The sequence below is a fragment of the Pleurodeles waltl genome, chromosome 9, assembly GCF_031143425.1.
Source record: "Pleurodeles waltl isolate 20211129_DDA chromosome 9, aPleWal1.hap1.20221129, whole genome shotgun sequence".
Lineage (NCBI taxonomy): Eukaryota > Metazoa > Chordata > Amphibia > Caudata > Salamandridae > Pleurodeles > Pleurodeles waltl.
In genome coordinates this window covers 218392250-218415921 of record NC_090448.1, presented here as the reverse complement: position 1 = coordinate 218415921, position 23672 = coordinate 218392250, and the positions used below count along the sequence as shown (strand labels likewise).

The 23672-nt window shown below is 40.9% G+C and overlaps 1 protein-coding gene across 1 annotated transcript in view; it reads left to right on the top strand.

Moving 5' to 3' along the window:
• SUCLG2 (succinate-CoA ligase GDP-forming subunit beta) overlaps nt 1-23672 on the top strand; it is a 449139-nt gene that overhangs the window by 58484 nt on the left and 366983 nt on the right. Inside the window, exon 2 of the mRNA XM_069206576.1 lies at nt 12742-12883. Coding sequence (XP_069062677.1) covers nt 12742-12883 — 142 coding nt within the window. The remainder of the gene's footprint in view (nt 1-12741; nt 12884-23672) is intronic.

Genomic DNA, 23672 nt, shown 5'->3' with positions numbered 1-23672 from the left:
GCACAACTCACTTACCCCACCTTGACAGCTGGTGATCCGAGATGCCAACGACAACAACACTTCACAGCTCCTCGACAGTATAAATAGCCTTGGATTGAACCAGATTGTCCACGACCCTCTACATGGTGGACCCTATTTTCACCTCCAGCAACCACGTCCGATAAAACCATGTCACAGAACTCACATGGACCGATCACTCCATCGTCCACCTCAGTATTTCCAGCCCTTGCACCTCCACCCTGAGAGGACCAGCATCCCCCACCAGAGGTGGAACAAAATCTCAGAGACCAGCTGGGCAAAGGCCTTCAACACCTCCTATCCCGCTACCCCCACCAACCTTGAACAGAAAGTGAAAACATCAATGCCTTGATCACCAATTGCACCAACAGGATTGTCCCCATCAAGAGCAAGATCCAGAGAAAATCCTCCAAAAAGGCCAGCTTGTACACCCAAGAACTCAGAACAGTGAAACCAGACAGCAGACAGCTGGAGAGGAGATGGCACACCAACAAGGGCACCTCTGACCGAGCAGCCTTCAAGACCTCCCTCAATGTCTAGCACTGCTTGCTGAGAGCAACAGAGAAGACAGCCTTTGCCGCATGCATCAAAACCAGTGGCAACAACACTAAGGAACTTTTCAACATCGTTAAGGAATTCTCCCTCCTGGCTGCCGGCGAAAACAACATCGCATCCTCACAGGAATGTGCAACAACTTCGCCGACTTCTTCCATGCCAAGATCGCAACCATATACAGAAACTTCGAACCCTAACCCACACCTAGGACTTCCTTGTTGGGTAAGCCACTACCATACCATAACCGACGCAAACGACACACTGACCACCTAGAACATCCTGTCCACGCAGGACATCACCTCCACAATGAAATCCATCCACTCTGGAGCTCCCTCAGACCCACGCCTGCACCACATCTTCAACCTTGGAAACTTAACGATCTGCCAGGAACTCACAAACCTGCTCAATACCTGTATCACCACTGCAACATTTTCCAACTCCTGGAAACCCACCAAAGTCAGATGACTACTCACAACCCCCCCCCCACCCGCTCCCAAACCCAGCGAACACAAAAAATACCGGCCAATCTCCCTTCTCCCATTCCTAGGGAAGGTACTGGAAAAGATCATCAACAAGCAATTCATGTCAAACCTGGAGCAGAACCAGCTACTCAAGGCATCCCAATCCAACTTCCACAGCAATCACAGCACTGAAACTGCCCTGATCTCAGCCACCAGCGACTTCCAAACCCTCCTCTGCCGAGGAGAAAGAGCAGCATTGATCCTCCTCGACCTCTCGGCAGCCGTCAACACCGTATTCCACCACATGCTGATCGAAACACTCCACCACATTGACATCCATGGGACGCGCTCAGATGGATCACCTCCTTCCTCACTGGAAGAACCCAGAGAATCCACCTTTCATCTCTGAACCGAAGGAAATTACCTGCAGTGTGCCCCAGAGCTCATCCTTCAGCCCCACGCTCTTCAAAGCATATATGACCCGCTCGCCAACATCGTCCGATTCCATGGTCTCAACATAATTTCCTAGGCAGATGACCCCCCAACTCATCCTTCCACTCACCGACGACCCCTCCACCACCAGAACCAACTTCCACAGATGCATGACAAGCATTGTTGACTGGATGAAGAACAATTGCCTGCATCTGAACACAAACTAGACGGAAGTACTGATCTTTGACAACAGCAGCAACACCTGGAACGACTCCTAGTGGCCATCAGACCTAGGACCCGCACCCACTCCTCCAAGCACGCCAGAAACCTTGGAATCACCATTGACAAGTTCACCATGAAATCACAGATCAACGCCGTATCCTCTGCCTGCTTCCTCACTTTGCGCATGCTATGTAAGATCTTTAAGTGCCTAACCCTGTACACGAGATGCACCGTGACAACGGCTGACTGGACAACAGCAGCTTCCTCTACGTTGGAATCACCGCACACCTTCTAGAGAGACTTCAGACCATACAGAATGCTGCAGCTAGACTTATCATTAAGCTTCCCTCATGAACCCACATCACACTGCACCTCAGGCAACTCCACTAGCTCCCCATACAGAAGAGATGCCAATTCAAGCTGATGCCAATTTAAGCTACTGACCCACACACACAAGACTCTACACAACCAAGGACCCGAGTACATTAACCACCGCCTGAACTTCCACCAACCGCCAAGAAGACTATGCTCTGCCTCCCTTTTACTTGCACATACTCCTGCATCTACCGAAGCAGAAGTGAAGGAAGCTCTTCTCCTATTGCAGCAAAAACCTGTAACAGCCTCCCCATGCACCTTCAGACCATCACCTCACTTCTGGAATTCTGAATGGCCCTCAAGATCTGGCTGTTCAAATAAGCCTCCGAGACCTTCAAGCGCCTAGATACCCTATTGGATGATCAGTGATGTTATCACCTCGAACTATAAGAAACTTTGATGGAATGACAAATCAATGGAGTTGACTGGTATCCTCTCATCTGCGATACTTGAACAATGCTGTAATGATATATTTTATGATCCATTCATTGTTTGGTCATCTATTCTGGATAAATTCGCAGTTGGACTTCTTACAGATACACAACAAAAAACTCACGGGAATCGGGGGCGAAGAAAAATAAAAAAAGCGGATAAAATTTACAGCACAAATGATCAAATTAAGAAGGCAATGGAACGGTCCTCTAAGGCTATATAAGAAAAACCCAGTGGACTGTCAGATTAAGGATTACTTAAAAAAACATCAACAGTTTATATCGAAAACAAATATGGAACCATAAACTGCAGAACACTCATGACTTTTGGGCAAAGGCACTATTCCTGAGCGAAAAATCAAACTCACAGGATTTCTGGAGAATGGTCAGCAGATTGAATAAGACCCCAATGACTTTAACCAGTTCAAAGATCTCTGAATCGTCATGGGCCGAATACCTAGCTTACCACTCATGGGCCGAATACCTAGCTTACCATTTCGGTGGACATGAGGACAAGCAAACTGTGCCCAGGAAGAACAACACTAATTCCCCAAACTGTCAAAAATAAATCTGCATATTTAGTCTCCTCAATGTTCGATGCGATTAACTCAATAAAGAACAGTAAAAGTGCGTGGGCCCCAGGCCCAAATGCACTATTTAAAACAAAGCCGACCTTTTGGGGCAAAACCATTAACCATTGTATAGAGGTGAAAATATTCCAAACTCTTGGATGGGTGCCATAATTCATCCAATATTTAAAGGAGGCAGCAAATTTCATCCCGAAAATGATCAACTGATTACTCTAATGGATGTAGAGGCATACCACTATACCGGTCTACTACTGGAGCATCTTCTCACCTGGGATACAGAAAATATCATTCCTCCAAATCAAACCGGCTTTGCAAGGGGCCCCGGAATGGCTACAGTCATCTTAAGTTTTTCTACTGTTATTGACAAAAGCAAACAAAAAAATCAACCTCTGTATCTGTGTTTTGTAGACTTCAAATCAGCGTTTGACTTGGTACAGCGGAGTCTTCTATGGGAAAAGCTAGCTGCTTGGGGCATACCAGAGAAACTATTAAAGGCTATTTAGCTGCTATATACAGATACATGGATAAGAGTTAGAATAGGGGACGGTTCCTTCCTTTCAATAAAAATTGAAACAGAACAAGGACTGAAACAGGGGTGGATACTGGCCCCGTACCTTTTTTTATCAAGTTTAACTCTTAAGCTCAATAAGGTAAACGCGCATTCGCCAAAGGTTGGTGATATGTCGATTTTCAAATTTGCTATACAATGATGATGTAGTACTCCTAAACCAAACTAAAGCAGGTCTACGTCGGCTTATTGCAAAGGTAATTAATTATGCTGAGAAAAATGGGATGGAAACTAATTTAAAAAAAAAACAAAATAATGGATGTCAGTAGAAAAACTGATAAATGGTACACACAAGGGGGAGTATTAGACCAAGTAAACCATTACAGATACCTCGGTGTACCATTTGATTAACAGGGTTCCTTTCACCCACAGATGCAGGATCTACATAGGAAAGGAAACGCTCTACTGCCTGCTTTTGGCTCTTTGAAAACGTTGCTAAATGGTCCTAGCTATCACCCCCTATTACAAGTTATTGCAGCAAAACTAAATTCATCTATAGGGTATGGTAGTGAAGCTTTGAGAGGACAAGATGCAGCTATCCTAAATGGAATAGTTGGAAAAGTATTTAGGTCTCTATTCCAATTACCAGGGTACGTTTCGCAAGTTCAAATTAGGCTGGAGTTTGTGTATTTAAATCAAAATATAGCTAGGAAATGCAGCTACATTAAAACATGGAAACAACTACATCTAACAAAGGAAAATTATCTCTGGCAGGCTCTCTGGAATGAGATCAGCTTTAATCCAATAGCCAAATCTCGACAGTATTTAGATCAGGCTCCAGAAGATTTGGAGGTATAGGAACTATGGGATTAAAATCTTTCCTATATCACCTTTAAAAAGATCTTGGACTTATTCCTGGAGGTGCTCACTTACCCCCATGGGAATGTACGGCAGCAAACTTACAATGTAGACTCTGCGGCTATGGAGTGGAAGACATTACACATTTGATCTGTATTTGAATGGTCTGCTGAACGAGCGGAATACTTTACTAAAAACAGCTTTTAATCAGAGGGGAATACGATCCTGCAGAGAAGCGGTGATAGCTTGTCTTAAACCTTCTGACTATACCTTGAACTCCAGATTTATAAAGTTTATGCGTTTGACAGCTAAAAAATTGTCAAATATCCATCCAGCATTCTACCCATATTATATGTTGCTTGCCTATAAAATGAAGATCATGCCGTCCTAAAGTTCCTATGTTTTAGAATATATGGAGGTATTTTTGCCTTCTGAGTACCAACTTTTTATATATAATTTTACAACTTCAAGATGCAGAAATAAATATATATATATATATATATATATATATATATATATATATATATATATATATATATATGTATTATTTTTTGTTTTCTTTAAAGTGTCCTTTAAGCTATTTTATAACGTATGTAGAGTTGAACTACAAGATGAGAGGAGTGGAAACGCAATGCACGAACAGGAATACTTAACAATTCTCAGATCGTTTTTACGGAAATTATTTGTTTAAATGTAATAATTGGTGTGAGCATGTATAATAACTATGCATTTAATAAAATAAGCTTGCACAACTTGAAACCTATCTGATGATTAGCCGTGCTTTATAAAGCCTGATTGTTTGATTGAGTTTGTTCTAAGATGTGGGAGTGACAAAATCAGGGAAGAGTTATGGTTGAAGAATGAGCCACCTTTGGAAGGTATGATGTTTGTGGCTAAAAGGGTAGAACATATGTTCCGGTGTATTTCAGGATTAAGTTTGACAATAGATAAAAATGAAACAGCTTGTGGGAAGTTGGAGGATGGTAGTGTGTGAAGTAAAAAAGATGGCTGTGGATAAAGAGAAAGATAGACAAAATTCAGGGGTGAAAGTTTCAGTTGTGGTAGAAGTGGTCACAAAGCCAATGCAAGTGAATGTCCGGAGTTAGGAGTACATTATAATGGTTGTTGCAAGAAAGGCCATTTCTTTAAATGCTGCTGAAATAAAACCAAGTGGAATTTGAGACTAGAAGTGAAGGAAGTTTCACAAGAGATTGTATTCCAAATAGATAAATTAAATGGCAAAGAAAAACATCCAAGTGAGAAAGCGGTGGTAGATGGGGTGAAGGTTTTTATGAGATTTGATTCTTGCTCACATTTGATACTATCAAGAAGTCCATGTTTTGATGAGATTTGATTCTTTCTCACATGTGATGATAATGTCAAGAAGTACTTATGAACAATTCTTTGAAGAAAAGAACAAATTACATGTGAAGGATGTAATCCTATGGGATTATGGGGGCCAGTCTATTAAGATGCTTGACTGTTTTGAGGCATGCCTAGAGTTGGGAGGAAAATACGTTTTGGGGAAGATTTATGTATCAAATAGAGGTGACAATTTACTGTGCTGGCCATATCAAAGACTTCTAAGATTCCCAACTCCAAGCTTAGGGTTCAAATACAGGAAGTTGAACCAAAGAGCATTGATTTTGTCTCAGAGTTCACTGAGGCAATTTTCCGAAACTTTAGGGTGTTTAAAAACATACATACATCATGTTAGACTTAAAAAAGGTGCTGTTCCAGTCCTACAAAGGTGAGGCGAATCATTTTATGATTGCAAGATCAGATCAACACTGAGCTGAAAAGGCTGGAGGTGTTATAGAAGCAGTTGAGGTTACAGAGTGGTTGTCTCCTATCATTGTAGTTAAAAAAAAAAAAAAAAAAAAAAAAAAAAAAGAATGGTGGGCACTTAATCGGGAATTGGTGGTTGACTGATTTCCTCTTCCTGATGTAGAGGAGGTAATTTCAGCATTGGGAGGAGCAAATATTTTCACCACACTAGATTTAGCCTCGGCCTACCATCTGGTAAAGTTGGTTTGTATGTCACAAGAACTGACAGCATTTTTAACACCTGTGGAGCGTTTAAATTCAGGAGAACGCCATTTGGGCTTTTGTTGGCCGCGTCTGTATTCCAGTGGGTAATGAGCAAAGTGTTGCATGATATGAAGGGGTCAAGTGTTACCAAGACAATGTTTTAATATTTGGTAACACAGTTTAAGAACTTTACACCCAAGTGTGTGGAGTTTTGGAAAGGTTGAAGGATGCAGGTTTGACGTTTAAAGAAAAACAAATTTCAGTTGGGCATGCCTGAAGTTGGGTATTTAGGACTCCTGATATCAGATCAAGGAGTAAAACTGAAGGAGGAACTTGTGAACAACAGTAGAAAGTTGAAGGCACCAAAGTCCAAGGATGAGATAAGTTCCTTTTTAGGGATGGTTGAATATAATGGAAGATATATGATACATTTAGTGGATAAATCTGTCATTCTGAGAAGCCTGTTAAAGAAAGGTAAAAAATTTGAATGGAGTTATTCATGTCAAGCAGAAATTGATCTTATAGAAAATGAATTAAAAGAAGCTCTCTGCTTACAATCATTCATTCCAGGTGAATAGACATATATCATAATGTATGCCAGCTCCAAGGGCTTGGGAGCCGTTTTGATGCAATGGAATGAATGACAAGAAAGACTGATTTCGTGTGCCTCCAAATTATTGGATGTGCCTGTGAAAAATTATCTGGTAATCGAAAGGGAATCGCCTGCAATGTTCTGGGCACTTAGGAAATTTGAGAATTTTGTTTGGGTTGTAGAATTTGTCATAAATCATAAATGTTTAATAGAAGTTTTCAAGAAGAAAAGATTGTATTTTAATTTAGCAAGACTACAAACATGGATAATAGACAAGGGACGAGTCAAGGGTAGACGCAGGTAGAAGGCATCTACCCACTTTTTTCACAGGGTAGACTGCGCCTACCCTACTCAGAGTGTGGACCCCCACAGAAATATGCTAAACTTGTCCTGGTGTAATTTAGATACAGGGACACATTCAGCAGCGCCTGCTCGTTGTCTGCTTTCGTTCTGAGCAGAGACGTGCAGGCAGGGAAGGGGCTTGTCAGATTCAAGCTGAGTCTATAACAAAAGATGAAGTTAAGGGGACATCAGGCCTCCTTTTGTTGGAGTATCCCGGCTGGGAGTCTCACCCCTAAAAGCAATGAAGAGGAAACAAGTGCACAAAACGTATCTCTTCACAGGTACTTGAGAGGGATGTTTTTCGTTTTGTTCAGCCCCTGTATATAAGACATAAGAATGCAGTGTCAGATGTGTTGGTCCGTCCCAGTATTTAAACACAAATGAAGGTTTAAATGCCACTATTTAGTTTTATTTCTTTTATAGTTCTTTAGGACTTCGAATCCCAATGCAGGGTGTAAGAGCACTTTACATCACATGTACATATTGTCCATCGACAATAAATAATGTGTGGGTAAATCAATGTACAGGATGAGTTACAAAAGACATTAAGGGTGACAAGATGTAGCAATGACATGTGTTTCCTACCTGACTGTGACTTACAATTTATAAACTGCAAGTGACAAATTACATTCTGAATTACATATAGTTTATTGTTGTTTTCTTTCTCATGCATGATTAGTTTTTCGGGATACCTTCACAGTGTACCCACTTTGTACACTAAGCGCATTTTAAATGTATTTTCTTGCTGCCCATGTTTAGGTTTCTCCTGCAAAGCGCTTGCTCTGTGCTTGTGAAATCTGTTGTATTAAAAGATTAAACAAAAATCTTAAAAGAGGCTTAGAGCCTGGCCATTACTTGCCTTTGCTTACAATTGGCTGGGTTCCATGTCACTCTCGTTTCCTTGCTTCATATTGGTCAAAGAGTTCCGTGCCTCCATTTTCATCCTGGACTTCAGGTCTTCTGTGGAGTCTGGACAAAGTTCTGCTTCCAGTGGTCAGCAGTCTTCCACTGCATGCTCCGGAAGGTACTTCTTTTCGCTTGTTTCTGGGCTCTTTTTTTCTTCCCCACCCTCATCCCACTCATTTGTTTTTTAAACATACTCTGTCCTTCCCCGATCTCCATTATTTTTTAATTCCTCCTGCTCACTGTTTAAAATCTTTGTTCCCAGAGCCTATTGCCTTTGCCAAAACGTTTTTAAAAAAAAAATATTTTCCAAAAGTCCTGGATTGCGGTCGCAACAGTGCTGGTGCATGGGCTTGGTTCTCCCCTCCATACTTTGTAACTGTAAATCTCTTACTGCCCAGTTGAATCTCCATTGAACCCGCCCACCCGCTTTCATTTGGTTTCATCTCTACCTCGTGTGCGTCTCTAATTGCAGCACATGTGCATGATTGCAGCTGCCTCATAACTTCTAGGATAGTTGTTGTTTTGAGCCCATAACCATGCCCTCCTTGGCCCCCTGAGAACTGCATGGAGGCTACGCTGCCCTACATCAGCATTTGCCATTTCTCCCCACAAACAAAGTTGAAGGCAGAAGTGTACTTGTGGCTGCACAGGTAGCACTTTAGCATGAAGGATACAGCAGCTATGTGTGTCTGTTTTCCTGTGGGTTGTTGAACCCACTTACGGATTGGGAGCCAGGGAGAGCCTAGGTGGGATTTCTGGGCATCGATCTATAAGATGCCTGCACTGCATGCTTAACTCGAGCCCCACCACCAATTTTCAATGCTTTCAATTGCTTTTATTCTACGTAAGCATGAAGCTATAGAGCCATCGGGCAGAGTGTTATGACACATCAATTCCCGGCACCTGTGGACAATCTTCTTGACTTCCAAATATACAGAGGGAGAAAAGAGTGTTGTGATTTTTCCTCAGTGACTGGTCTTGTTATGGCTCGTTTTTCCACAGTAGAAGTACAAGTACCTGTCTAATGAGTCTAAGCAACTACAATCTTAGTACTCCCAATTTTACTAGGTCCATGTGTGAGTAGGTCTTCCACCCCAGATTTTACTTTTGCCTGGGGGGTCTTTTAGTCCCGTTTGCCCCATTAGAAGATAGGACAAATCATTTTTTTTTTGCAATGAATTTAGGCTCTTGTAGTCTTTTTCATCCCATTATACCATGACAACTCCCACAAAGAAGAGTGTTGCTGTGCAACATGTCCAATGTTGACAACGCCAATAGGTCATGCATAGGCTAAATATATTGGCTTTGCCAATGCTTGTTTGATTATACTATATCCTGCAATCACTGTTTATATAAATTAGTTTCTGGCTAATTGTTATCCATAGTTATGTTCTTTTCTGCTTTTATATGGTTGGTTTTTCACATTCATTGTGTATATGATACACATACACAAGAGTGTGGAATTTAATTAAATATCTACTTGTCCATGGGACAGGTTGCTTCTTAAATCTACTTGTCCTGTAAAAAAAAATCTACTTGTCCCTTTGGTGCCTTGTAGTGTGATGACAAAAATATGGCAGCAATCTCATTATGTAAGAGCTCTGATGTTAGCCTCTCTGATTATGCCTGGGCTAATGCTATAGTAGGGCTTGAATAATAACAATTGCAAGCCCTACTGCAGCAATTTTCTTTTGCCATCTTTCGGCAGATCTACATCCTGGGGCTGGAGGAAGCAGTAAGCAATAGTTCCAGGGCTGAAACGCCTTCGAGCCTGTGCAAACCAACTAGCTTGCATGTTTTAAGGATTTTCACCAGCTCTTCTCTAATCTTTTTTCCATGCTGAGAAAGGCTGGAAATGTACTCCTGACAAGGGTAGAAGTAGAAGTTCTTCCAGGGCTGGGGAAAAAAGTGGTTGGAGGGAAAGTGAACTTGTAAACACTCAATAGATTTTTGCATGAACACATCTACACATGCATATTTGCTTCTGCTACAATACAGTTCACAAATATTTTCTAAGAGTACAATTTTCTGATTTATTTCTTTAAATTCTTGTGAATTCATGAAAGCCACTAATGCACAGACATATACCATGGGTACACTTTCATGACTTCCTTTAAGAATTGGGCCCCTAATTAGGTCTGGCGTTAACCAAGATATTTTTTTATTAAAATTCTATTTCCCTCTCTGGCTGTCTATCAGCTGGCTTTACCATGAGTGATAGCTTTCTGCTCTTCCATAAGGAGCATATTGGCACACAAAGTAGTTTTGTTCAGTGCGAGGAAGTACTGTGGCGGTGTGTGCTTTTTGAGACCAAAAAGCCTTTTTTGCTTTAGCCTGGCAGCTCCAACAACAATAAAGTGTTACAAAAGCGATGACAAAACCAAAAGACTGACAACCAATGTCAGATCAGTTGGCTTTGCCAGTGCTTGTTTATTTTCATGTTTCCCCTAATCTTATTGAGCAAGGTTACACTAATATTCCATTAGTAATATTTTTTGGAAATACTACCATGCATCAGCTCATATTACTAAGTGATGCTTCAAAAAAATAGTACCTAAAATTTCACAGTAATTAGGCAAAACTTTTTTTCCTACTTTTTTCTGAACATTTTATTTTGAAAGCAAAGAATCATCAATCTTGTTTACAAGCTTCTGCAAACATGTGCATTCATTCCGAGAGAATTCTGGGAGCGTTACAAGTAGCCTCATATTATTAAACTTTTCAAACGTGTACACACATTTTTTACTGGAACCACAGTTAGCGGTGCAGTATGACCTTATAACCTTGATTTAGAGCGCTCATCCTAATAATAAAGGCTTTGCAATAATGAACCGCAAATACAAGTTTGAGTAGCATTAACATATGGACACAAATAGTTCCTCAAGTGCAGACAGTTCCCTTCCCTGTAAACTTGCAGTCAAAGGGTTTGTGCTGAAAGGGATTCGGCCTACTTGTCCCAAGGATCTCCTGGGCGTCATCGGGGTATAGGAATTCCAAAGCCCTGCTTATATCTGCTAAATTACATTTTTTTAAATACTTAATCATATTTGTGCCTTGTCGGCAATAACAGGATGTATGTGGTACAGTAAGGGTATGAAAGATAAAGAAAATCATTGAGTTCCAAGGGACGGGACAGAAGGAAACCATTTTAGATAAAATTAGTTTCCATTAAAATGTGCTAGGAAAATTATCTTTAGTCTTAATTTTTAAAGTTTGTTAATTATTTGCATGTGGGCTTTCTGTAATGTAGATCCACTCACATGCCTGAATCGCGTGTGTGTACCATGAATGTATTTGCACGACTTCTGAAATACATAGGGACTTGCACTTGTGCGTGGACGTTTTTGAATTGAGTGTACAGTGGAAAGTCTCCACCTTGTACAGCAATATCTCTTTATGTGAATTCCATTTGATTGCCCGGTCAAAAGCACAGTGGTTTCAGCCATCTACATTAAAAGTGTGGGGTGCACCATGCTTTTGCAAATCCTGGGGACAACTGTGTGCGTAATGACGCGACTTGCTCTAGTATCAAACATTTAGTGAGCCCCAGACTCAACAGGTAGCATTTCTGTAGGCATGAGGAGCCGAGTCTCTGGCAACCCTCGTCATATTTTTTTTGCGGGGTGTTGGGGCGTTGTCTGGCATTTTGTTTTACACGTCTGATGCGACCTGACTGAAGAGGGAATGAATGTGCTTTTCTGAAGTGACCGTGGCCTAGTCTTAACTTTCTTATCAGGTATTTGCTTGTCAGTAACAGGTGCTAACAGTCTAGGACTCTAAATGTATTGCTTGTTCTAGAACAGAGATCTTGGGTTTGGTAGCTCAGTGTACTGATGCACCTGGTCCTCGTGGTCGCAGGGTCAAGTTTCAGTGAGTCTGTTCAGCTTTACATCCTTCCAAGGTCGATAAAATAAGAACTGAAATGATTAAATTTATTTTTACATATATGTTGAACGTTTTATCAATTACAAGATTAGACATGGAAGCAATTATTGAGTATGTATTTTATTTTACTTTATTTGGAGAGCAGTAACAGCTATAACATGTTGACCTAGAACGAGCATTCTTTATAGTGCAGCCATAATAGAGTTCATTTGGGTTTGCGGAATTGTGAATATGTGATCTTCAATTTGGATCACGAGAAAGCATTCGTTCAAAATTAACTGCTTGTTACTTATCATACTTGAATATTGTAAGATTGTGTACCGCTAAACAAACGCCACGCGAACACATATCTCATATTGTAATTCTTACTGGTATATCCTATAGAAAGCACCACAGTTCCACATAAAACGGAAACATAAGTGTTGTAAAAATACTATGTTCAGAAGCTGTGTTTTTGGTCGACGGCATGGCTTTATCTAGTTTGACTTCTGACTGATCTGTTAATAATGCGAATTGCCTATTCCTGTTTCCACAGGGTGTTCACTTAACTTCCCGGAGATGGCTAAACCTGCAGGAATACCAAAGCAAGAAACTGATGGCAGACCATGGGGTTACAGTTCAGAGATTCTTTGTAGCTGACAATGCAAATGAGGCCCTTGAGGCAGCAAAAAGACTCAGTGAGTTTACTAACGATGGGTAAAATCTGCTTCATTGTGTGCTTGCCTAGAAACAATTTCTGTACTTGCCTTATATTTGTGGAACTCAGTGTGTTCTGAAGATCCCTATTATTTTAAACATTAGATCTTAAAACCAGACTGGCAATTCGAAGAACGTTAGTTGAAAGACATATTTGCTGCAGAATGAAGGACTTCTAGACTTTACGTTTCAATAAATGGACGTTTTCATTGCACTCACCTCTTCCGCTGTCACTGATATATAGAAGCGGATGCAGGCATATTGGAAGTATACCTAATCCTTTATTTCACATTTGCCCTGTCCGCCTCAAGAGTTAGTTGATATATATGCGCCATGCACTGATAATTACCGCACATATTACATCACTCATGACGTCTTCTATGACATCATTGATAACATCACTGCAACATTTGCAATTACATTATTGTTGAGAATACTGTGCATGGTGGGATGTGAGTAATAGTTACGAAGGGCTCGAATTATAGGTCCACATATACAAAGCATTTTTCTAGTCGTAAACGCACTGATTCACAGAATTGGCCCATTTGCAACTAGAAGAATGCTTTTGGGATTCACAAAGCCCAAATTGCGACTCAGTAACTTGTTACCGAATCACAATTTGTGTGTTGCGATTCAGTATTAGGAAGTGGCGGATGAGGACGTTCCTCCCCAATACTGAATTTGAAAGGTATGTACAAATCTTATGTGGTTGCAAATCATTCAGAATTTACCGCCAATAGAAAGTTGGTGGTTACTCATTTGCAAATGAGTTTCCCTTTAAGAATGGTTGGGAAAATGTTTTTAAGAGCAGGCAGTGATCCCACTAAAATGTTTCATTTTCACTTTTTAAACACATTCCGTTTTCTTTTAAGGAAAATGGGCTATGCTGGCATGACATGGTGGTTTGCTGAGCCCAACAGGCCACCATCCCTGTGATGGCTGCGATTCCTAATGGGTCATAAATTGCGACCTACCTCATCAATATTAATGAAATAGGTCTATATGCAACCTACTACGAATCACAAATTAAACTCTAAAGGTCTTTATATTTTTGAAATACGCGATTTCCTAATTGCGATTCACAGAAACTCGCAGTTAGGTAATCGTTAATTCAAACATTCGTACATGTGGCCGATAGTTGCTTGAGATGACTATAACTGGAAAATTTCGGAGTGTAAAACTTTACGTTGTTACTGAACATTTCACCTAACTATAACGTTACTTTAACCATTGTTTTTTTTAATGTGTGTGTCTATATATATATATATATATATATATATATATATATATATATATTATTTCTTCAACAGATGGACTGTTAGCCATCTGACGGCTGCACCGATCCCATCACGTATCTCCCAAATCTCGAAATCAATTAATTCCAGAGCGCTCGTATTTAGTTCATGAGTTTATTTTCTTGTACAGGTAATCCAGAGTCCCGAGTAAAATGTCTGTCAACGCGTTTCGGCAAAACGCCTTCTACTGGACAGTTTGGCTACTCAGCCGACATCAATTTCATACAACTTTTAAGTCCTTCATTTGTTTCCATAACACTATAGTGTACTAAAAAAGCGGCGGCCATCTTGAAGTATGTAATAATGATTATTTAAATACAACACTTAATCAAAGGATGAACCTACATTAATACCAATATTCACAGATAGGATCAGAATTAAGATTAGAAAGTCCTAAGTAATAAATATTAAATAATAAATATAATAGGCAAAAAGACAATAGCTTCCAATAATTCATAATGTTTGATCATATAAGAACAATACTCAAATAACAGGAAAAATGCCAGTGTAAATATAAACGAAGGAACTATAATATCATATTTTTCAATTTTTAAATATTTAAATTATCATTCGTTATATGTATAAATAGTTATTAATAACTAATTAATATCCTATATTAAAATTATGTTTGACAATAACAATGATTGTATTGTAATGCTATAGTGTACATCTAATGCCTATATAATCAAATCTGATTCCTCACTATCCTTATCTGTATAATAGGTGATTCCATAGACACTCATGTGGATAGGTTGTATTTAAATAAGGCCTTAGCAAAAAGTGCAAAGTACTGAAAATCTAAACTAATGATAAGTGCAAAAGAGCATATAAAGTGCATTAAAGTGTTGCAAAAACTCCAATTAAAGCAACCAGTTCTATTAATCTCTTGGTCCATATTATAATCTATTTATATTTATATATCTCTATGTATGATATTTAATATTCTACATTCGCCAAGTTACAGGGAAATAAAATCAAATCAAACAGCCATCATCAATGGCACAGAGCAGATCTGTATACGAACTTATTCCATCTAAATTTCATCAGACTGTAGTATGAACTCAAAATAAGGAAAGTTAATCAGTCATATCCACTTTACAAATTCCATCATGGCATGTTCATCTAAGTTAATTATGATCTTCTCACCCATCTTCCCAAAAGGGGAATGTAAGTAACATACTGCTGAAATAGCACTACTGTTTTTAAAGTTAGAAAACATAGGGAGTCTCTTTTTAAGGTATAACTAAAAGCAATAAACGAAGTATTCTCATCTAAGATGAACATGGAGCTCAGCATCAAGATTGTGCCCCAATGGGGACTCAGAGCCCAATAGTAAAATCATCTTGGATTCCATTTGTCTGAGCTCAAGCGTTCTATTGCCACCTCTGGGATTGTTTTTAATATGTTTGATACCATAAAAAGCTAGAGTACCACATTCTCCTTTGTGTGCTTCCCAAAAATGTTTGGCCAGAGGATAGGTTTTATCTTGATTTTTTATGGCTCTAAAGTGTTGTAAGAACCTAACTTTTAACTTATGAATGGTACTTCCAATATATTTTTTTTGGCATCCACATTCAATGACATAAATCACAAATTCAGTGTCACATGTGATCCGGTCTTTGATCTCGCACTGACGGCCATCAAAAGTTTGGTATTTATGTGTATTTTTAGCATACTTACAGGCCTTACAATGGCCACATTTCCAAAATCCCAAACTTTTTTGGCTCAACCAAGATGTATTAGTTTTTACTGAAAAATAGCTTCTGGTTAGATAGTCTCCCAAAGAACGTGCTTTACGAAATGTTATGGACGGATGGGTCTCTATATGATCATTAATAATGGGATCGTTCTGTAAAACATGCCAATTTTTTTGGAGTATAGTTCTTAGTGAATCATGTTGTTGATTATACTGCAGGAATATTCTAGGTGCTGAATGTTGGGAGTCATTGCTGGTCACTGTGTTATTAAAAAGTAACTCTTCTCTGCTTTTATTCCGTACTCTGTGTAATGCATCATTTAAGATTTTTGGAGGATAACCTCTACTTAGAAACCTGTCCACCATCGCCTTAGATTCCAAATCATATTGGTTCTCATCAGAGCATATTCTGCGAGCCCGCAGTAGCTGGCTATATGGTATGCTCCATTTAAGTGCATTTCGGAGTGTAAAACTTTACGTTGTTACTGAACATTTCACCTAACTATAACGTTACTTTAACCATTGTTTTTTTTAATGTGTGTGTCTATATATATATATATACATATATATATATATATATGTATATATATGTGTGTGTGTTTATTTATATATCTTCATCCTACAGTGTCCATATGTCACGGAGCCAGCTGCACCATTATCACTGACATTCCAGAAACTTCTCAAACAGGCTGGATGCCTAAATGTCTTCTTTATTTACAAATAGTATCAACACCAATCAGGATGCCAAAGCGTTTCTGTTTACACCTTCTACTGGGCGATCTGTGACTCCCACCACCGTGGCTTAAAAGTAGTCCCTTGTCTATTGCGTTAACCTCTCACGAAAAGGTCGAAAACACTTGTTGCACTGATACATTCCTCATCATGTCCACCATTAAAATTTAATCAAACACCGTACCGCTATAATGTCACAATACTATCACAGCTCCATGTCGATATTGAAGTAACATGTATAAATATGTATATATAAACTCACTGAAAAAAACAGAGGTTAAAGTAACCTTATAGTTGGGTGTGATAAAAAGATCTGTTTTTGCTTAAAAAAAAGAAATATATAACCTTAGAAATTCACTGGAAAAAACAAAGGTTAAAGTAATGTTATAGTTTGGTGAATATGTCAGTGACAACATTAATGTTTTGAACTGAAAAAAACACAGAAATTCACCAGTTATATTTAGCTGAGATAACTGTAACTTGCGCCCCTGCCACCCACTGATTATGACCCAACAGATCACTCATGCCCTGTTCTGTGCCATCACTTGACGACATCTTAAATGTCATCATTGATGACACCACTCATGATATCACTGATGACATTATCCAGTGAGTGTGCTAGTTTGTTTTGTAGTTTACATAGTGGGGATAGCTAACACATTAGTTTTCTACCTAACTTTGTACAGCCTGTGTCCAGCTTATTGCTGTAAGTGTTAGCAAAACACATGTGCTCCGATTGCACCATAGGTGTGTGGAGGTATTAAACACATTATAAATCTTTGTATAAAAGATTAACTCTTTGTGCAGGTGATCGTTGATGACTTGTGTTAATTATGTTCCACACAACTTTTTTGGTACTGCAGAAAAAGTTTCCAGCAGGACAAAGAATCTACCTAATATATATACTAAGTATTGTAAGCAGCCTTAAGTTATTAGACAGAATAGTCTCGGCATGACAATTTCTACTGCACGTAGAAGACTATCTGCAGGTATTAACCTATGTTCATGCGCTTGTTTTGAGTGAACCATGTTTATTTTAAGTGAATAGTGACTCTTTGGACAAGTTTTGCATAGATTGTGCACCATCCTTAGTGGTTACGTTTTAACACTGTGTGGTGTATTTTTCATGAGAGTTTCACTGTCTGCAAACAGCGTGGTACACAGTAAATTCTCTCCATGGACTAAACAGTATTAACAGTACCCACTGGTATACTTATATCCACTTCATTTTTCAGTGTAGAATTAGTAACTTTCAGGGGTTTAATACAGGTAAAGACTGTTCATAGTAGGGCATTAGTTATGTAACAGAGCTTCTTTATCTGGAGGAACTTTGTTTTTAACCTCAACAGTTGTATACAGATTGAACACCGTAGGGTACCCTTTTATCATTTGTAAAACTAACCCCCTGCAGTGCACGGTGTTCAACTGTGTGTGGCAGGAAGTTTGCCTCAAGGCCTTATGTGGGCCCCCCTCCCTGGGCCTTATTAGGTCCTGGGGATCCCATTCCCAGGTCCTTTTTTTTCTTTTAAGGGGGGAAGGGCAAGTGGCCCTCCTCCCCAAGCCTTATTAAGTCCTCCAGACTCAATCCACCTGCCTTTTTATTTCCTTTATTTTATTTTATTCTTGTTTTTTTTTTTAAAGAGGACGGGGCACATGACCCCCTCCCTTGCACTTATTAGGTCCTAAAGGGCCCCATCTATTAGGGCCTTTTTTTATTTTTTTTTAATTTTTTTAGGGTGGTACCAAGTGGCCAACCTCCTTAAGCTTTACTAGGCAGGGGGACACATCCCCATGGTCCTTTTTATGGGGAATGGTCCACATAGTCCCCCTCCTTGAGACTTTAAAAGGCTCTAGTGTGACCCCTCCCCTTCCTCAGGGCTGTTTTTTTTTTTTGTTGTTGTAAGGGTAGATAGGGCTGCACAGCATACAGTTATTTGCCCATCACTCTCCACCCTACCCTACATTCCTTCCGCACTGGAGTGATTCTCAGAGGAGTTCTCCACTATTCTGCTATAGGAAGTCAGCCTTCTGTTCTCCAAAAGATGGCTCTGAAGATGGTCCTGAGGTTTCTTGGCCTTCTGGGCCTTTGCATATTCCCTATTCTGTATGCCAGGTGGCATGCGCAGGCCCTGCAGTGGACTCTCTGAACTCAGTGGTCCCAGCAACAGGACTGCCTCTATTTCGATCTTAAAGGGACATCTGCAGTGGTGGCTAGTAGATACCAACCTGGCCTGTGGCAAGCCCCTTTCTCTCCTCACTGACCCCTTACAAGCCACATTTTCTGTTTGTTGTTCTTTTGTTAGCCCTGCAAGACCTTGCAGTGGGCACTGTGAAAGCTTATTTGTCAGCCCTTTCAGCCTTCCTAGGTTTACCTGATCGACTGCCTTTGTGTAGGTAACTAGTTGTGTTGTGTTTTATGAAAGGATTGGTGCATCTATTCCCCCACCCCCCTGCAGCCCCCCCCTCCCCAAATTGTTATACCCCAATGGGACGGAACTTGGCTTTGACATTTCTCATGTGCAGGTCCTTAGAACCAATGCACAGCTGTTCTGCACAGTGCTTGACATGAAAAACAGTTTTCCTCATTGTGATAACATCAGCATGTCTCATGAGTGAATTACAGACACTCTTTGTACAACCGCTTTATACTGCCTCCTTTCCAGACAAACTGGTCCTGAGAACCAGGGTGGTTCCTTCCGAACTTCCCTTCCATGCTGGCCAATTAATTACTCTGCAAGCATTTGTTGCCCTCCCTCCCCTTGGAAGATGAGAAGAGGCTCCATCGACTTGACAGGGTGGCGCTTATACATTGCTAATTTCCTGGGCAGTATAGACTCCCCAAGTAGCCATAGAGTGAAACCTACTGGCGCACAGAAGCATATCTATAAAAATTCTACGGATCCAGCTGGCACCTGACTGTAGTCTAATGGTGAGGAATTTGCTGTTAGAGTATCATCCAGAAAGAACATCACCGAAGTTAAGTAACTTTTTCACTGGAAGAGAACAGAAAAACAGGTTACCATCCTATTGACCGAAAGAATGGAAAGATGACTGTTATTGAACTCTAAAGCATCTGACCGAAAGAATTGAAAGCTGGATAGCATTGATCTGTACAGTGGAAGATTTCTTTTGGACCCCATTTATTGCTTTCGGAAATAATATGTAACCACAACACTATCAGAAAGCAATGTGCAAACTATACCTGGGATCCAAATGAGGTGTATTCTCCCTTTTCTAATTGAGGCATTGATTTGTAACTCAGGCATGCACACAAGCGCAGGGAACATATGGCTTTCTCTTGTACAGGAGTTTTGGTTTGTTTAACTACTGTGGTCAGGAAAGACCCCAGCTACCATGCTATTTCTATGGATTAATGACACTGATAGCGTGCCTGGTCCTTAGTAAGTAAACTTACAAGGGTGCGCGTAAAGGTCGATGAACCTTTTGGATCGCATGGAGTATCCCAGCTAAGTGGTAGACCAATGGACCTTTAATAAGCTCTACAATGAATAACAAACATCAAGAAAACCCCTACATAATAAAAAATACCATAACTCTCAACTTGGTTAATCGTTCTTTTATTCCCTATTAGCTACAATTCTAAAAAAAATCTTTATTCAACTTTAATGTTAATCAAGCTTAATTAATCATCACAAAGCAATTGTTCGTCAAGAAAATCTCAAGCAATCAAAGCAACAACATAAGTCAGCAAATCCTTTAACATTTATGGACTAATTCAGCAATGCAATTCAGTCAGTCAGTTGTCACCGTTAAAGTCACCCTTGTCAGCCTACCGAACCCTTATTAGCATCAGCATGTGGGTCTTCATGCAAAAACAATTTAGAAAAAAACCCATTAATTTGGAAAAAACAACAATCTGTCTAAAAGCGAAAAACATTGTAAACAGCGCAGTTGGTAGCTAGAAGAAAAAGCACGCATTAGTCAGTCACATTGTTATAGCTACCTATCCAAGAAAGATCAGCAACGAGTCAGTCTTCATCTCCAGGTCATCAGTCATCAGCAAAGTATCAGGCTCACACAGAGTAAGCCCAATTATCAGCACTTCGGACAGCGTCTTTTGATGTCATCAACTTTCGCCTCTCCACTCTAAATTTCCTTCCCTTGTCATTACTTTTTTATTAGGGTCTCTCAGTCCATCCCACTAATTGCTAATTAGTCAACCTTATCAGAAGTTATGACTCTAACCTATAGTTCTTGTTTACCACATGTTTACGTCTATTCAGACTTCAGGTTCCATTAGTTTGGTTGGTTCTTATGTCGATGAGAACACCATCCGGCTCTTCAGGTAACAAAGTTGTTGCTCACAGTCTTTTAGTCAGTGCTTCCATTGTTCAAATCCTGGGAAAGTACGTTTAGCCTACACTACACATAATTGTATCAATTTGTCCTCATCATCTCCTGTCCACTGGTACATTTACAGAATTTTCTAGCAGAGCTCTCTGAAATCTGTACAGTTCAAGGTCCTTTTCTCCTGTTCCAGTCCTTGGCAGCTTTGTTGCGTCTCCAAGCAAGGCACTGCGAAGACCAGGCCTCCAGTTTGGCTAAGTTAAGAACACAAATTTTCATTAAACATAGGTTATACATTCAAATATGACATATTAGTACATCTTTAATACATATTTTTCATTATTTAGCATCTTGTTAATACACATGGTGACCACTCCCCATGGGCACATTTTACCCATACACGTTATTTTATCAAATATTAGTTTCTTTATCAATATTTCTCATTAGTATTCATATGCAAATCATTACACATTTCTCATATTAGCATATCTGTTCCAACAGTCCCTCCTCTGACGACTAAATATGTCATCACACCTTTCCCTTGTCAATCATTTTACAAATTACTTTCAGCTACTTTTTGATTTCTCCTTATATTTTCCCCATAGATTATTCTTCTGGGTTGCTCTTCCCTCCTCTGATCATTTTTGGCCCTATTTAATTTAATTTTCTGCCTTAATGCCCCCTGTTAGAAATGGTGTTTCTGGTTGGCTAGGGTATGCACCTCAGCCATTCAGAACTCTACCCACTCTAGTCAGGGCTTGGGAGTTACACGTCCAAGATAACCCCTGGTCACCCCCTTGGTAGCTTGGCACGAGCAATCAGGCTTAACCTGGAGGCAATATGTAAAGCGTTCGCACAACACACAACACACGTGACGCAAAATGTACACCACAAAGTAAACACAACACTGAGCTATATAAAAATAATCGGTATTGCACAAAACATAATTAGACCAACATTACACGTAAGTAATATCCTGCTACCTTAGCAGTTGTCAGAAGGTTACACAAGTTACTAATACTCTGCAAGAATATGCAGTTGTCACATTAGAACACGTAAGTACTCAGGATTCTGCAACATAAGCAGTAGTCAGGAATTATAGAAAAAGGTATATGCACTTGTCATGAACAATTTCTAAATACCCCTGAAAGGAATAGTAGTGAACATATGGCAAGACATAACATGTGGCAAGACATAAATAACAATATGTTTCTCTCAGAGGATCACCCTAGAACATCCCACCCTTCCCGTGACCCCAAGGGTACCTTAATTTCTAGTGTAAGGCACGCCAGTGCCTAGAAGGTCGTAGTGGGGGGCCCCCGGCGCTCCTATGCGCTCAACGGGGGCCACACGCTATTCTGTAGGGGAGAGGGGTAGCCAACACCCTCTCTGCAATTCCAAAACGGGCCCCTCTAGCCAAGGAGGGGGGCCACAAAAATGCCCACAAGGTCGATCGGTGGCGGCGCGGGGAGCCTCTGATGAGGCTTCCACCCGCCCGCTCTTCCGGTTCGATGTCTGCCCTCCTGGGGGCAGTATCCTCTGAGGGAGCTTCCCCCTGGGCTTTGCCCGGCCCTTCCTCGGAAGGGGGGGGGGGGACAACAGGGCCCCTCACGATGCTGGGGACCTAGTGGGGTGGGGGGAGCCTCTGGGGAGGCTTCCGTCCCCTCGCCCGAGGAAAGGAGTTCTGCAATGAGCCTTTCTGGCTCGCGGCAGTGGGCAGGCACCCGAGCAGGTGTCTGCTGGTGCCCCGGGGGCGCTCCAGAGAGCGAGCTCGCCTCGGGGGTACGACAGGAGCACGATTTGCTCCATTTCCTCTTCTTTACAAGTGCCCTGCGGGCACTGACGGCAGCACAGCTCCGGCGCGCTGGGTTTCACTTTCAGGAGCCGGCGATGACTCCCGGCAGGGGAGAAGCGCTGAGTAGAGCGCAAGGGGCACTCCGAGAAGCCCGGGCTGCGGCGGTGAATTTTAGAGTTTCCCAATAACGCTCTTTCACAGCGCTGAGGGCAAATCTGCAGCCTGGGCTGCGGCGGTGATTCTTCCTTAGAATCAAAAGAGCGCCCCTTTGATAAAGCGCTATGGGCAAGTGGTAGAAGGATCGGCAGGGGTGAGAGGCCACAACATCCTGCCCCTTGGAGCAACCAGAACTAGGAGAAGCACAGTGCTGGTGGGCCCAGCTGCAGGCCAGCACAAGGGGTGCAGATGGTGGCAGTTCCTCCTAGTGACCAGGCAGGTCACAGGTCAGCACAACAGCAGCTGTCCAAGGTGGTTTCCTGGCGAGTCCATTCATCAGCGTTCTGTCTCCAGTTTCAAGTTCCAAGAATGTTCAAACTGTGGGGAAAATTCCCCTGTACTTTTAGTCAGTTCTTGCAGTGTTTTTCAATGGTAGGGAGAGGAGGTTCCAGCCAGTTACAGCTGGTTCTGGGAGTGCCCCCTCTCTCCTTTCAGCACAGGCTCCAAACATCAGTGGGGGGTTAAAGGCACAGTCTTTCTCTCAGCCCAGGAAGGCTTTACAATATGTAGATGCACCTCTGTGCCACCTCCACCATCCCTGTGTTCAGGCTGTCTGAGAAGTATGCACAAAGCCCCAACTGTCAGTCTGCCCAGACGTTGATTGGAGACAAGCTGAAAAACACCAATGTCATAAGCACAGATAAATGCACACTGTCTATAAGTGGCATATCTGTGATAGTAATAAAAAATACACCTACACCAGTAAGCAGCATTTCTTACCACTGTCA